This window comes from Mastacembelus armatus, chromosome 11, assembly GCF_900324485.2.
Source record: "Mastacembelus armatus chromosome 11, fMasArm1.2, whole genome shotgun sequence".
NCBI classification, from domain to species: domain Eukaryota; kingdom Metazoa; phylum Chordata; class Actinopteri; order Synbranchiformes; family Mastacembelidae; genus Mastacembelus; species Mastacembelus armatus.
This window is the reverse complement of record NC_046643.1, coordinates 15,811,800-15,828,351: the sequence shown is the minus strand read 5'-3', so window position 1 is coordinate 15,828,351 and position 16,552 is coordinate 15,811,800. Positions and strand designations below refer to the sequence as shown.

General features: G+C 37.8%; 2 protein-coding genes across 2 annotated transcripts; both read left to right on the top strand.

Moving 5' to 3' along the window:
* The first annotated feature begins 31 nt into the window (after nucleotides 1-31).
* spaca4l (sperm acrosome associated 4 like) lies at nucleotides 32-7,652 on the top strand. Its single transcript, XM_026301097.1, has 3 exons — nucleotides 32-169; nucleotides 6,440-6,550; nucleotides 7,195-7,652. The coding sequence occupies exons 1-3, from the start codon at nucleotides 118-120 to the stop codon at nucleotides 7,419-7,421; spliced, it is 390 nt and encodes a 129-aa protein (XP_026156882.1). The 5' UTR covers nucleotides 32-117; the 3' UTR covers nucleotides 7,422-7,652.
* A 5,550-nt stretch (nucleotides 7,653-13,202) lies between these two features.
* LOC113126461 (sperm acrosome membrane-associated protein 4-like) lies at nucleotides 13,203-14,838 on the top strand. Its single transcript, XM_026300477.1, has 3 exons — nucleotides 13,203-13,254; nucleotides 14,260-14,370; nucleotides 14,624-14,838. The coding sequence occupies exons 1-3, from the start codon at nucleotides 13,203-13,205 to the stop codon at nucleotides 14,836-14,838; spliced, it is 378 nt and encodes a 125-aa protein (XP_026156262.1).
* The last annotated feature ends 1,714 nt before the right edge of the window (nucleotides 14,839-16,552 follow it).

The following is a 16,552-nucleotide window of genomic DNA, read 5'->3' as shown; positions in this document are numbered from 1 at the left end:
AGGTTATAAATGAAGGGAGTGGCGGAGCAGAAGTTTGTTGTTGGAGGTTATAACGGTCTGAGTCAGACAGGACCGCGTCTTCTCTCTCTGTGACTTTATTCTCGTCTCTCTGCCAAGATGAACAGAGTTATTCTCCAGGTGTTCGCAGTCGGATTCTGCTTTGCAGTCGGTGAGACTCTTATTTATCATCGAATTTAGATTTTAACGTTTCTAAAATGTAAAATATTTGAGGGATTAACGTTTAAAGGTTTTCTCCCAATAACATCGACATTGTTTGCATGAAGTTCGTCTTGAGGGTGAATGTAACTTCAGTGCGTCTTTAGTTTCCGTTATTTTCTTCTTAATATTTGCTGTTAAACGGGAAAAGAAACAACTAGATGGCGTCAGATAATATAAATAAGAAACTATGACTTATGAAATCTGGTTTGGTTCTGGGCGTTGGGAGCTTATGTGTCTGTTTACTGGGTGTGCTCAGTGGAAGGTGCAGAGCCTGAGGATAATGACTGACTGGGTGTGTTCGCTTTTCATGCCAGTGATGTGTTTACATCGTTTTAGGGGCGTTGGGCCCCCCCCCCCCCCAAAGTAGGAGTGGGCACCTTTGTGACACATTTGGCAATGAAGCTGCAGCAATTAAAATAAACATTCTCACGTTTTTATGCTGAATATCACATCATACAAATGCACAAACCTGGCAACAAACCTGGCAACACCCTGATGGGGGATTAAATGCAGCTGTGTGAGTTTGGTCGCAGTCAAATCATGATTTACTGCCTTTTCCTGGTTTTATGGCCTGTGAGTTAGTTAAACTGATTAAACCTGATGAGCTTTTGTTCCAGATGAGATGATGAGCAATGATCCATCATCTGTTTGAAAAGTATCTGAAAGAATCACCAGCTATTGGTGCGTTAACAACGAGCCAAGTTTACAAAGTGATTGAACAGTTTAAATTGTCTATTAAAAGCTGAAGAGTTTAAATTGCTCTCTAAAGGTAAAGGTAAATGTTTAAGGAAGCTTAAAGTAGTGGTCCAACCGCTGAGGTAAAATGTTGAAAGTGGTGAAATTAGCAGATAAATAGTTGATTGGCTAATAATTAAGTTGATCATTAATTGACTTTAGTTGGGCAAACATCCTTTTTTTTTTCTTTTTTTTTTTTAAGTTTGTCAGACATGAGAATTTGCTGCTTCATCAGAGCTGACAGTAAACTGCATATTTTTGGAGTTTTGGAAAGTTGGCTGGATAAAACAAGAAATTGGTCTTGGTCTTGTTAGACTTCCAACTTGGAGTTGGTTATTTTTCCAGCATTTAATGGATGTGAAAAGGAATCCTGACAATACGTCGACCTCGTTTGAACAGAAAGTAGGAGCAGAGTTTTGTGGCCTTTTATAGTCACATTCCAGTCTTTACTTAATGCTGTTATTAGAGGTTGGGATGAGGGAGCCCATTTGTGCTATGAGGGTGTTTTTTCTCTTCAGTAGCTGTTATCAGACAGTCATGTCCCAACCTGTCAGCCATTTCATGTGAAATTCCTCACTGTGTAATAGTGGAGGCTTTGGCCAACTCATAGGTTCCATCTCTGTGCATGTGCAGGCTGTGCACATAAACAGCCCTTCACTTCTTTCTATTGTGTTTTGAGGTTATTGTTGTCCATTTGTGTTGTCAGGTTCCTGCTGTATCGATTTCTTCCTGTTATTTCAGACCACACCCTTCCTAATGAACATCGCAGTATCTATTCTGGCTACCTTTCTTCACTTTAAGGTGATAATGTGAGCCCAGCAATCCTCTGCTTATAGTTGTTTTTGAGAGAAGTGATTCATAAATGGAGATAATTACATACTGAGGGTTTATAATCTCCCTGCACATGTGACCAGGAGGGGGGAATCTTTTGGTCTGGGCATGTCTACTCTGGAGAATAGCAGATGATTTCACATGGTGGTCTAGTTGGTTTTTGAAGTCAACATGTTACAGGCTACTGAGAGGTTTCCCCAAGCCTCAGCTACTAGAAAAACAGTCAAACTCACCTGTGTGGCTGCAGCTATTTTTAAATCCAGATGGAAGGAGAATGTCCAGAGCAGCTGATGATGAAATGGAGGCTGTTTTAATTTATCCACATTTGTATCTTTTAATTTTGAGATAGTTTACCACTTTTGCTGAGTTTATCAAGAGTGTACACAAATAATGACTGTAATAAGGTAAAAGCCTTGCTTGTCCATGCTTTTTTAAACTATCGCAACAAGCAGCTTAGTGATGGAGACATGAATAAAACGAAAAGTTCTGTTTTAAACAAGCATTTTACACTTAAAATACAATGTCCATCTTTGACCTACTGTCACAAAATTGTCCTGCTGTAGCTTTAAGGAGAAAGTTAAATCATTAAAAAACTATCAAAAATGAAAACCATTCAATCATTAAATCCCCTCTCAATTATCATTGAGATTTTCCATGCTATACATCCAAATGCAAACAGTGGATGTTTGAACAGTTCATCAGATCCACCCTGGTGTATTTGTCTTCTTAAGCTGCAACGTGTATATGATAATTGAGTCCAGAAAGTCTTTTAAAACAGACTCTGCATATTTGCCTTCGTTTTATTTTTCACAAGTTTGTTTGCACATATGCATCACCTGCTGCCTTTCAACTTTCTGTGTGCACAGCATGGTGTTGTAGCGCATGACTCACATTTAGTTTAATTTCTGGCTCGTGTTATTCACTGGTTTTCTTTCCAGCTGTTCCCCCACAGTGAGCTCACACAGAATATAAGGCTTCAGCAAAATGAGCTTTTTATTGCTAAATTAGACACAGAAATGAGATTTGTGGTTTTTCAGATGCTTCATTTGGCCACAGATGGACAGAGCAGTCGTGCTGAATTCATAAAAGGTTTAAACTTTATTTTGCAAAACACACATTTTGCAACACTAATGCCCTTATGTGGAAATCCTGTCCACAAACCATCTTAAGCACTGATGAGTAGGTAATGCATCACTTTTAGTTGTTAAATCCTCTAAAATCAGTTAATACCTTGTTCCCAGGTGTTAGACTTAACTGGGTTTGAGTTGTTTTCATAGCTTCTGTTAGTTTTTCTGTACTATTTTCTTCCCCCCTGTTGCTCAGGATGTCACTGCCCTGTAGTTTAGTGAGTGAACAGCAGAGGGCAGTCTAAAACAAAGGCAGCACACTGAGTGAGCAGTGACGTGCCACACCTGAGTGTTTTAACAGGTTTCTTGCTGACCACTTATTCTATACAATTTTGAATTAGTATTACTTTCCTTAAAAATGTATTTACTAGAAAACGGTATTGTTACTACTTGAATTTTCTGCCATGTTTTTACTCCCCACTACTGTGATGGAAATATGCTCAATTTGACCAATGCTATTCTCTTCCAGATTCTGATTTTATGTAGGAGAAATGATGCTGCTCATTAACATAGATTAAACAAATCTAAACTACAAAGTCCATGAACACTCTAGAAATGTGTATAAGTATGCAATTTAAAGAAGTTGGTATTAAAAGCTAAAAAGTGCTTAAATTCTGTTTTAACTACTGAATCAGTGTTGATTTAGCAAACAATGTGAACATGTTCATGGAGGATTTATATCAGGATTGTTGTACTAGACTGTGTTAGTTTTCAGTGTTCCTAATAAACTGGTGACTGGAAGTCACTTAAGGAACTGAGAACCCAGTTGCCAATTCGCATAAATCTATTTTAGACTTGGAATTTCTTCTGTGAAAGGATGCGGCTGTTTTTTGGTCAGATGTCTTTCAGTGATGTTGAGGAAGTAAAATATTACATGATTTCCAGTAGTGAGGCGTATATGTATTTGTTTACCCCCTCCCCACTGAAAAGTACTTGAACTCAGTCTGGAAGTACTGGTTTGAAAGTCTATTGACAATGACTAGTACTCATCTGACAATTGCTCATGATTAATTAAGCCTGCAAATATGTACAGATCTTCTCACATGCCAATCTGTTCCAATTTAAAGAGGTGAAAACGAAACTTCTGCAGTGAACAACTTGCTGGCGCATCATTAGCTTTACTGTTCCCATAAAGCATCACCTCCACACTGCGTCACACTCAACAAACATGGACAGATTGAGACAGTGGGTCCCTGAACAAACCAGTGAAGGCCCCTTCTGTGGCTTATGTAGACGACACCTAAACCCAAGTCTTAAGTCTGTGTGTAGCCATTTTTTCTTGGTTGTCAAGTTGTTCTGTGGTAATTCCAGCTGTGTGATTGTTTTGTATCAGTTTTTAGTTGTTGTCTGTCATGGTTTTTTCCAACAAGAAATGTTGTTGGTCACTTGTTGTGCCTGGTTGGCCTCTTCAGTTAATTCATCCATGACCTTGACAGGACAAATTTTTTATTTTTATTTTTTGGTTGCAATGCTGGAAACAAAAGTTAACCAAGACAGATGTTGCACAAATGTGCTTGTAAATGAGACGGCACAGTGGCTGAGATCTGGTCAGACAGGATTTCAAATGCCTACAGGGCAGTAGGAAGATAAAAGGAGATGTGATAAGTCACATAACAATCACTGTGCTGAAGTGGGAGTGGCAGTACTGTGGTCATATGACACTTCCTCCGACTGAAGGTTTATGTTCCCTCATTTTAATGCTATTTGGTACACAGCTCTGTAAAAGACACTGGGTCGGGGCCTTGTTAAACAGACTTTTTGTCAGGACAAAGAAATCTTGGTTTTATCTTAAGATTTTATTTATAAATTTTATGCAACAGGAACATGTCAGATGTGTTGAAATTGTCAGGTGTAGTTGAGCTTGGGTGTAACTGAAACCAGTGGGACAAGGTGTGTGATGTGTGGCTGTTCTTGTAGAAAAGGATAGGTGTGTGTGTGTTTAAATCTGTGAAGCCTGTCAGCATTTCCCAACTCAATATATAGCTTTTACTTTCTGAAGTATGTATATAACCTTCACATTAAAAAGAGTAGAATCAAAAGCTTTTAAGTCAAATGCTTTTGTATGTGGTGGAAATTCAGTTTTGCTCTGTTTCCTATTTCTATAGCATTTCTCAACAGTTGGACAGTGGAAAAACTGATCAAAGATCAATGCTTTAGATTTTTTTTTTTTTTGAATGATGCAATGAACTCAGCTGGAAAAAATGTTAAATGGGCATGAGTCAGCTAAGTAAACATCATGATAAACAGCAGCACACCTTGGTAAGACATCATTCTGGCTAACAATGGTGTTAACTAGTCACATCGGTATGTTCTTGTTTTTGATAGTTAAGTGGATGGATTTCAGATATTCTACTAAACTAATTCTTACTTAGAAAAAAAAGAATAACAGAATGCAAACAATGAGGGAAAGGCAATCAGACCATCAAACAGGTTTTCAAAGATCTTTATTTAAATGTTTTTACAGGCCTAAAGTTTAAACCAATGGGGCCAATGTAACACAATCTGAATGAGCATGCTTGGGTCTAATACAGTGTAAATTGGATGAGCTTCATTTGCTCTTTTCAATAGTTTCACCTGGGCTAGATGAATTTAGATCAAATGAGAAGAAACTCTGCTTGTAATGTTTTCAGTGTGTACTTTCCAGAACAATGCTAGTCATGGGATGCCCATGGTGGAACTTGAGGGACAGGTTTTTGATGTTTCAGCAGGTCTTCCTCCAGCAGCTGAGTAGCTCCCCTCCCTGGACTGAGTCACGGATGCTGCATTGTTTCAGCATCACTGTGGCTTCACAGCTTCAGGCCTGGTGGAATCATGCCAACATTGACTGGATTGAGTTGGCAGTGTTGTCTTCCTCAATCATCTCTTTCTCAGCCACTTCACCCCAATTTCTATTGACAAACTAAAGGATTGTTCTTCCTTATTTAAAATCCTCTTCTGGTCTATCTGTTTTTCTTTATTTTTAATTAGATGTTTGACTAGATAGTTGACTCATTTTCAGTGGCTGTGCCCCTGAGGGCTCCAAGACTGCCTGTGTCCAGTGTGTAAGATGTCTGTATACAATTAAACAGTATTTTCTTAATTCAGGTTTTTGGAAAAACACTGAAACTAATCAACTTCACAACCAGAAATTTCCTCTCAATGAATACAGATACTGGCCACTGGGATCACGGCATTGTGATAAACAGACATGGGTAGACATATTGGATATAGGTTTCCAGGTGTTTTCAGTGTATATGTGTGAGATAATGTCTCATGCTTAAATTTACAAGTTCAAAATCTGGTGTTATTATCTAGAGTTCACATTGGTAGTTGTTTTTCCTGCATCTTGAAACCAATCACAGATGTTAAAGGGCTGAACTTGATGAAAAATGAAAGTGATGTCTATCTCAAACACAGAAACGGTTTTTAATTTTAGACATTTACAGCAATTATATTTTATTACAAGATCATCTAATTTTTCCTTTTTCCTTACCTTCTGTTTCCCTGCACCCCCACCCCTACTCTATCACCTCCACTCTATTTATCAGTTCAAGCTCTGGAATGCTACAAATGTGATATTGGTTTCTGGAACTTGTGCTACACCACTAAAAAGACGTGTGCAGCTAACGAACAATGCTTCAATGGTGTTGGAAAAGCAGGTAAGAAGCTCAGGAGCTAAAAATCTCACCTAGCAGCATTCTTGAAGCCTGTTAATGTTCTCATGAAACTTAAGCAGATGCATTTTCACAATACCTTATCCTGTTACCTCAATAAGAGGATAACTGCAAACATGAAAGCATATTCATGAGAAGGCAGAGATGAGGAACACTTTGTTTTTGTTGATTACCTTAAATGACCCAATCACTTAGTTGATTCCTAATTGCTCAACAAATCAGCAAATTTCCTCAGTTTTCTAGATGCACTAGATCCTAATCCTCTTTGAGCGATGTGACTAATTTGGAGGGGGGGGGACTGACTAATAAAAATCAAGCATCAGTTGTAGGTGGAGACACACACTCACCTATCTGCCTTTTTATGTTCAATGTCACACATTTACTGTTCTGGGTGTTTAATAACCTTTTCAAATGTTCTTACAAATTATAATTTGAGATGGTTAAATATAAAATTCAATTTAAAGGATTGTTTGGTCTTTTGTAGTGAATTAGTTGTAGTTAATACCTGGAAGACTGGAGTAACAATGTGTAGCCCAGAAACAATGTATGTATGCATTTCTGTGTGTGCTACTCCAACCAGCCCATCTCAATAGACACTGACAGTCAGTGTGTTTGCTGTTGCTCCACAGCCGGAGTTGTGGCCGTCAAGATGAAGGGTTGTTTAGCACCATCTGATTGCAACAAGACCCAAGACACGACCTTCCCCTCGATCAGCAACTCCACTGTTTACAGCATGACCAAGACGTGCTGCAACAGCGACTTGTGCAATGCTGCGCCAGGTCTCCCTGTGGCCTCTGAGCTGAACCTGGTTCTCGCCACCATCGCTGCACTGTTTGTTGTCAACGTACTGGTTTGACAGAACATGCCACAAATGACAAAGGGCACAAAATCAAAACGCAAAAACACACACCAGTACTACAAAAATTATCCTCTCCTGGGACATGAACTCTATTCTGTTTTTCCCTCTTTCATTTCAAAGAATTTCTGTTCAAATTTAATTTCCTCTTTTTGGTTTTGTGTTTTAAGATGGTTCCACCCTCAAATCTATGATATTAAAGTGGGCAGCTGTGACGTAAAGGTTTAAATGTCCTACAATTAAATTTTCTCCACCTGAAAGAGCTTAGATGCATGACTGGGTGTCAATAGCTGAGTCACGTATTTCACTGTATGACTAACATCATTAGTCAAAGGTCCATCAGTGCCATTACAACTTAAATGAATGATGCAACACTTTAGTAAATGTGAGTTTTGTTTTGATTTTCCACACAGAACATCTTGGTGAGCTTTAGTTGGATTTGAGAATTGGATTTTGTTACATTTAGTCATAATCAGGTGACCTGTCTGTCCTGTATTTCTGTTGCTGAGCTGACATCTTTGGACTATAGCTTCATGTTTATCCTACACACAAAATTGGTATTTATTGTGCAACTCTGTGCAAGAAGGGGATAATATTATAATCTTAGGTTTCAAAAACAAATAACTAGATTTTTAAGGCTTACATAAACACATCTCTTGAATTGTCATCTGCTTTGTTACTTTAGCATGTAAGGTTTTTTTTTTTTTTTTTTTTTTTTAAAAAGCTGGGTTTAGTTTTTTTTTTTTTTTTTTTTTGACAAAGGTTACATTTTAATTTTAACTTGTTTATTTTTGATATTGGTTTCAGATCCACACTGCACATCATTCACAAGCTGTGGGGTCAAGGCTTTTGGTTACCTTTCTACTTTTAAAAAGCTTTATGGATATATGGAAGGACATGATTAAATCAACCATTGCGGTGTTTGCATATAGTGAAATGTAATTGATCGAACCAATGGAAGTTTGTCAGGGCTGATGCAAATTATTAAAGATGAATTACAACTTCCTGTAACTTGTTTTTTTTTTTTTTACTATACAAAAGAAATGTGTTGCCCTTAATATTTCTGTGAAAAACACAATATGTAGACAATTTGAAGAATGTGATAAACATCTAAGTCGGAGGGAGGGGGCTTACTGTGTTACTGGTTTGGTTTCTTCCTGCCTGTTAATTGTCATCCTGCAGGATTGACTGGTTATTTTGGTTTCAGTAGCCCCAGAGCAGTTAGTGCTGCTGCTACTGGTATGAAGACTCATACCAGCAGTCCTGATTTTAGGACAAAGTAGTTTTACAACAAATGTGGTCTGATCTAGATGGTTTAGAGGCTTTCATGATTATAAAAGTTATGAGGTGCTCCTAACAAAACTATATTTAAGAATGAACAAATTCAGATGTATCTCACACACTAGCATGTATCATAACTCCAGTTTTGGTTGTTTTTTGTCGTATGTTTCCTATCCAGAATGATTTCGAAAGCCCCTTTCAGTACTTTTCATCTTCTAACAGTCATGTTTTAAAGCTCCTTTCCAATGACAAATAATTGTTGTTCCAGCTTCTCAAATGGGAAGATTTGATCATTTACATCCCCTCAAACTCAATATTGTTGGTTTTAGACGAAGAAAATAAATTGACACAGCCCATTTCATATAAAAGGAATGGTGTAAAGGATAAAGAACTTGGTTCCAAAATAAATAAAATGTAATAGTGAACAGATGTCTTAGGTTTACATTTAAAATTAAATGTCTCTAGTGTAAGAGCTTGTTGGGTCCAGATTAGAGCAGCATAAAAACTAAACTTAAGTCAAATACACATCAATTCAAATATCCTGCTATATTTTGTAAATTAAAAAAAAAATAGACCTAAGACAACAGAAAGTTGTCAGCTCATGGTAATCAGACATTCCTCCACTGTCACTCAAGACTTGTCCCCTCCCTTCATCTGTCAGACCATATAAATATCAGGCCACCCAACAAGCTTATCACTTTTACCTACACCTAGCATCTAAGAAGCTCCAAGCTCTCTGTGGAAGGATTTTTTTTTTGTCCTTGACCGAAACCAAGAATCAAACCAACACCTTAAGATGGCCAGGGTCCTGTTTGGAGTCATTGCAATTGTTGCATCTCTCGTGATTGGTAAGTCTAACCAATAATCTGATTTCACCATCAATAATTGCACTTTTTTTTTTATTGAAGAGAAATATGATACAGTGATTGAGATGTAATTGTGTTTAAATCAAACTTATTGAAAAAATCCTGTATATTATGCATTTATTCAGTGCAAAATATCTCCAAAAAGTTTTAGCCTTTTATTCAGATATTTTTTTTCACTCAGTAGCATAGTTGAGTAAATTAGGCAAATGTAACAGTGAATCAGTGTTTATGTACAAATCAAAATAATTCATTTTACTCGAGCCCTTGCATGTACATAAGAAATATTCACCTACACCATGCCACTTAAATGACATGGTTGGGGTTCTCTAAGAAAGACTATAAAAATGATAAATTATAAATACTCGCCACCCAGGTGTCAGTTACTCAGGATAATCTTCAAACTTCACAATCAACAGATTTCAGAGACTTATTTCTTTAAAAAAAAAAACAACTCTTTGACACCCACAATTTTCTGATTTCTGACCTGAGGTGATGGCAGATGGCCTCTGGAAATGTCCATTAGAATTTACCTGAGCTGGGTGTAGTATAATAGTTTCTTCTTCCACCACAGTGCGGGTTGTGTTGGTGGCCCACAGAGTCCTCAAAACACTGGTTGCTAAAAGCTCTACTTCAAAGTATATCAGTAGTACAAAAGTATTTCATTTCACTGTAACATTAATGCAAACTTTAAAATAAAACAATCACTGCTATTAAATTAAAAATGAAATTAAAACACAAAGCTGGTAAAGGTCTAGAAAGGTTTGCACAAAAAATGACTTTGATATCAGAATATGAATGAGTTCAATTGCAAGTCTCTCATTTGGTTAATTTCAGCTCCAGACAGCTTGAGTCTGTTTTCTGTACATTGTTCATGAATGTAAAATGTATTTTGATTTTAACCTTTGTGCTTTTATTTGTGTTACAGTGGAGTCGCTGACCTGCAACAAATGTAGCTTAGGTATTTTTGGGACTTGCTTTGGCAGTTCAAATGAGACCTGCACCACCAACACAAGTGTCTGCTACACTGGAAAAGCAGGTAAGTTACCCCTTAAAGGCTTACGCCCTTTTCCTTTTAACATGACATAACAACACTGGCATGAAATCACTCCCAAATACTGTGACACCCACTCATGCATACACAGATCAACAAGCACACCTGTGTTCCTAGCTGACAAACAAGTATCCTGTGTAACTAGATATTCATGTTCTAGCTTCACAATGATGCAAAGCAGGAAGTCCTTAATGTTTGTGTATGTTGTTTATAAAATAATGCCAATGAGGTAATGGTGCTGTATCAGTTGAGATTTGAGATTTGAGAAGTTTCACTGTCAGGGGAAGATGTATTTGCAGTTCTGGGTGTTTCCACTGGTTTCAGATCAGTTAAAGAAGAAAAGGAAAGAAAGTAGAAGCAAGCAACAGAAGGAACGAGGGAAAGAAGGATGGAGAGAAAAATAAATAATGTGTCATAATGTTATTGATTAAATGTACTGACTTACTTTCCCATACTTTCTCCTCAGCTTTCCCATCACTCTCATCTTTCTCCGGCTTCAACTCCCAGGGCTGCTTGGATAATGCCACCACCTGCAATGCGACCACCAACCACACCCTGCTGTTTGCTACTTACCAGATCACACTTACTTGCTGCTCAGCGGACAAGTGCAACCCCGTAACTATCAGTGGCTCCCCAACCACCAAGATGACTCTCACTGCTGCTCTTGGTGCAGCCATTGTTGCTTCCATGTGGGGAACCATGCTGTAAAATGCATTTGTGACAGAAACGGCAACATCTGTTTTGTCAGATGCTCCTGAAATCCATTCACAATATGATTGATTATACCAAACAAGATCAAAAGCACTATCCAAAATAATGAACCCTATGAGCTTGTAAGTATGATTATTTACATGCTCATATGATGTATCAGTCTTAAAATCTTACAGTTTTTTTAAAACACAAAACACAGGGGTCCACATCATGGAAGTCGATCAATGGGATGTTTCAGGGAAACATTGAGTTCGTAAATCTTCCGTGCTGTTGTTTTGCTTTGTATTTTTAATCAACATTTATTTATCCTTTTAGTTTTTTGTGTCTAAACCTTTATATCAAAATAAAGAAAATCACTTTGAAACATCTGTTGCCTCTGCTAGTTGCTCTTATTTTACCATAATATCAGCATTAAATGCACTAGTTTAATAACATCTTTATCTTACTAGCACTATTCTGTTCCAGTGATTATCAACCAGACAGCAGCTGAGGCTGGGCCAGATCCCTTGTATATGCACAACTGTTTTACTGCCCTGTTCCAGGCATGTGCACAGGCTGTGTACACTAATAATAAATAATAATAACCTGTATTTTATCCAGCGGGGAGCAGGTGATCAGAATCTAAATTCACTTAGAAGAATCAAAGTAGATTTGGCTTGATGCTGGTACTCAACAGAATCACTGATGTACTGCGGCAGTGACGTCTTTACAGGGACAGTTTGCTAGTTTGGGTTTGAACCTAGAACCTTGTTACTTTGAGGCACTGTGCCATCCTCAAGACTACGTACATAAGATGTTTCAAATGCTGAAACAAGCAAGAAATAAAACTCAAGAAGTGTAAACATAATCGCTGCTCCAAACTGACTCTGGGAGCGATGGAGAGCTGCTGCTGCTGCTGCTGCTGCTGCTGCTGCTGCTGCTGCTGCTGCTGCTGCTGCTGCTGCTGCTGCTGCTGCTGCTGCATGTGAAGGTGAAGTCAGTATCTCTGTGTGAAGCTTAACCAGCCACACCAATTTATTTCTATAAAGGCCATGCTAGTATTGACTTACATTAACTTATCTTATCTTCAGTACTGTAGGTAACAGTATTTTGACTGGTCTGCAGTGCAAACCAAACATGGCTATTGTTGCAGCTTTTTTCAGTGAGAAAATGCCGAGAATTGGCCAGAAGGAATAAATGCATATGAAAAACATTTGAAAGGGAGAAGAGAGTAGACAGGAGATACAGAGAAGGACAAAGCCACAGAGGGAGGAGATGAGGGAATGACAGAAAAACAGGGATGCGAGGGATGAAGATGAAACTGAATTAGGAAGAGGGACAGCAGCAGAGAGAGACAGATGAAGACAAAGTTCCACCTGAACCTCCAGGTATGCTTTGATTCTCTTTTATTCTCTTTTCATATAACCTCCAGTCTGGTTGCAAACCTCCAGGTAGATAAAATGTTGCAACATCCTGCCTCTGTCCTTTTGTACAATGCAAACTTGACTAAAGCAACCTATTTGTGTTTCAGTTTACTCATATATATCCACTTTTGTTAAATGGCATTCCAACATTACATCAAAATCCATCCAAATGAATGATGGTTGGTACCAAATAAGGTTTTCTAAGTTGATCTAATGGGGCTGTAAGTGCATCAGGCATCTAAACTGGGAGTCACTTTTCTATGCTTCTTCTGAAGGACTGTGTCCATGTTTAGGCTGAAACATTAGACTCAAACTTTCTTATCACCCAGCTGACGTGCATTTGTAATTTGCCTGCCGTCTGTATAAAGGTGCCGCCTGTGAGGCAGTGTTCCCCCAGTATCCATCAGCACCTGAAACAGTAAAAACTTTGGTTGTATTTTCACACGTAGGTGAAACTAAGAACATCATGATGAACACGTTCCTGTGGGGCTGTGCAGCACTTATGACACTGTTTGTTACAGGTATGAGGTTTTTACCAGATTTTGCAGACATACTAGGGTTTTTTTAATCTGTGTGGTTCTGTTTTGGGGCTGAAATAAGGATCTATAAGATGTTGATAATTGTAAAGCCAGTGTTTGTTAACCTGTGACAAATCTCTCTCCCTGAGAAATGAACAACCTCTAGCTTCAGCTCTTACTATCAAATTATATTATTATTATATTGTATTTAACATTCTCCTTTTTCTACAATTTGATTTTTCATACATTCACAAACTAGAGTTATGTGTCAATTTTCTAATTTATTCTAAATAGATTTCATGAACTTACTGACATGATGCTGTATGATCCTGTATGTTTAGTCAGAGCAGGACTGTACCAGAATTTAGTGAGTTAACTTTGTGATGTTATTTGATTTGTTTTTTTATTAGCTCCTGCACAATGCAGTGTGATAGATGTGCATGACTTTGAAATGAAATGCTGCACCTCACTTGGAGTCATGAAAGAACATTTCATCTTTTTGATTATACTTGTGGGTTTTGATTTTATGCTGCCAGATTTTAAGCATTTTATTTCTGACACGACTCATCTCTTTGACTGAAAACGGTTTTTATAATAACCAACACATCGTCTCCGAACACACAAGTTATGTCGAATGTAATTTTGCAGTGTTCGGAAAACCCCCAAACAAATTTCATTCACCTCTAATGTACTGGCGTAGATTCAGATATCACAGAAATTAAGCAAACAAAACCATAGCAATGTGTAAGTGGCTTATAAACACACCTGGTGTTTTGTATAGCTTCTTTCAAAGTCACACATGTACAGTACATTATGCATTTAGTGGCATAATAGATAACACATCAGCGGCCATTGTTCTTGAGTGGCTACAAAACAAACTTTTGATGAGTACTTTGTGATTACAGCAGGTGCCTGCTTGATAAAGGTGTAGCTGAAGTCATTAGAACTGGAACCCTCACACACTGTGCTTTCCAATTTCCTATTCTCTGGTTGTCTCCTCTCCCACAGTTGAGTCCCTCACCTGTAACACCTGTGATGTGGCGATCCTTGGCTTCTGCCTCAGGGACACACCTGTAAATTGCACTGAAAATCAGAACAGATGCTACACTGCAGTTGCCAGTAAGGTCACCAGCTGAACCACAAGTTAAATATTTTTTGCATGATTATAAAAATGGCTAATATGTCAATAAAAACTCCCCCTCCTGATCATCAAAGCAATGAACAAAAATGCATTTAAAGTGTATCCTCTTCATGTTTGACTCTCTGAATACTGTTAAATATTAAGCTACATCATACTAGGCTTTACTCTACTTCTCTCCACTTGAAAATGAACCACATCAAAAATGGAGAATCTTTTATTTGCCATTTCCAGAGTTCTCTGCCCATTTCATGGATGTCTATGAACGAGGCTGTATCGAAGAATCCAAATGCAAAAACAGCACAGGGGACATCCTGACTGTTACGTACACCATCACCAGTACCTGCTGCAGCACCAACCTCTGTAATGGAGCCACCTCCATCCAGCTGCCTCTGACTGCAGCTCTATGTGCTGCTCTACTGGCACTTTGGAGCCAATGGGACCTTTAAAGAAGAGGAATAAGTCTTTTTTTACATTTCGATTTCAGAATTACATAACTCGTCTGTCCTTTTAATTTTTTGAATATGCTTTAGATAACATCTATGTTAGTATCCCTATGATATTCAGTGGAGGGTTACCGGCTGCATAACATGGCTTTGCTGGGAAATTACAGTTGAAATTAAATTTAGCAGTATATACTGTATCAGGACTGCTATAGTCATTACTTGTTAATGTCCAGTTCATTTCAAACCCATTTCAGATATGCATGACATCACTGTGCAAAATAGATTTTACTGTGAATCACTTCATATGAATGCAGCATGATCTTAAAGCAGTTTAATCCTCTTTTTTTTTTTTTTTTTTTTTTTTTTGTACCTGTGCATTTGTTTGGAACTAGGACTAATGTCCTACAATGTGACATGCTAAGATAAAGACAAAGCAGTTAATGAAACAGTATAAAATGCTTGGAAATAAGCTTTTTCATTTTCTTGCTGAAGGTGTGATGAGAACATGGATACCACTTTGATTCTCTACAGTAAAGCTATTGCTTGCTTGGTTAGATTAGTACAAAGAATGCAGACATTGGAAACAGCTAGCCTAGATAACACAGACCTCTTAAGAGTAACAGTTAACATACTGTAGGATGTTTGTTTTACCAGGACACAAATATGACAATGAGAAGTTGTATGTGTTTTTACATTTATTGTGGTAGAGCAGGTTGACCAGGAACCACAAGGTTGGTGCTTTCATCCCTGGCTTCGCTCGTCCACATGTCGAAGTGTCGGGCAGGACAGTGAACCCCAAGTTGAATGGACAGATAGTGTAAAAGCAGTTTGAGTGCACTTGAGTGTAGAAAAGCCATCGAATAAGATAAAACAAGCTAATCAGTGATTTTTTTTTTTAAATTTTTTTTTATATTTGGAGAGAGCAAGGCTCACTGTTTCTTTAGGCTTCCATTGTTTGTGGAAAGAATACTATCAAACTCCCACCAGGAGAGCAAACATAATAAAATGTTGAACTAGTTCATTAGATACAACTGTGTTATTGAACCTTTTTCATCAAGCTTAAATTCCCAAGGCCTCATTCCATTTTCTCTTTATTTCTATTCTATTCTGCACTGGTTAGTAAGTTTTAAATTGAGGTTATTTTGTCTCAAGTCAAACATGAAGGTTGAATTTCTGTGAGATGTGAAGATTTACCAGCATGAGATTAAAAGGAGTGGCAATGTTACTTTAAAAAGGAATGTTTCTTTTAGCAATGACTTTATTATTGACGTAAGCATTGTATGGTATTAATATCTAAATATTTGATAATGATTATGACATTGTTTTTCACTAAGCCACATGTTTAAGATCTACAGACACACACAAATGAAACTATGCATATAGTCATTCGTGAACAAGAGAGTAGGGAGGGGTAGTAAGATGTGTCAGCTTACAAAGAGAAGGACAAGGTCAAAACTTCAGCAACATGTGAGAGTAAAGGTTCCTTTTTTTCTTTTGTGTCCATGTACTGTCTGCACCGTGAGGAGCAAAAAGAAAGAATGCTTGTTATTCTGGTCTGGGAGTGTTTATGCATTATTCCTGGGTGATTAGCTCGAGGACAAACTCTGTCGCACCACACAAACAACATAAATGACTTGGCATTTTGTCACCATCTGACTTATTCCTCCCTTTTTTGACCAAAAAGTGATTTACAGGGAAGCGGTCTCTTCCTCACCTC

Bases quoted from the DNA above. Each gene is read 5' to 3' on its own strand.
- spaca4l (XM_026301097.1), top strand. From the start codon at position 118: ATGAACAGAGTTATTCTCCAGGTGTTCGCAGTCGGATTCTGCTTTGCA. The intron at 170-6,439 runs GTGAGACTCTTA...TCTATTTATCAG, and splicing joins CGGATTCTGCTTTGCAGTCG to TTCAAGCTCTGGAATGCTAC. The intron at 6,551-7,194 runs GTAAGAAGCTCA...GTTGCTCCACAG, and splicing joins CAATGGTGTTGGAAAAGCAG to CCGGAGTTGTGGCCGTCAAG.
- LOC113126461 (XM_026300477.1), top strand. From the start codon at position 13,203: ATGAACACGTTCCTGTGGGGCTGTGCAGCACTTATGACACTGTTTGTT. The intron at 13,255-14,259 runs GTATGAGGTTTT...CCTCTCCCACAG, and splicing joins TATGACACTGTTTGTTACAG to TTGAGTCCCTCACCTGTAAC. The intron at 14,371-14,623 runs GTAAGGTCACCA...TGCCATTTCCAG, and splicing joins ATGCTACACTGCAGTTGCCA to AGTTCTCTGCCCATTTCATG.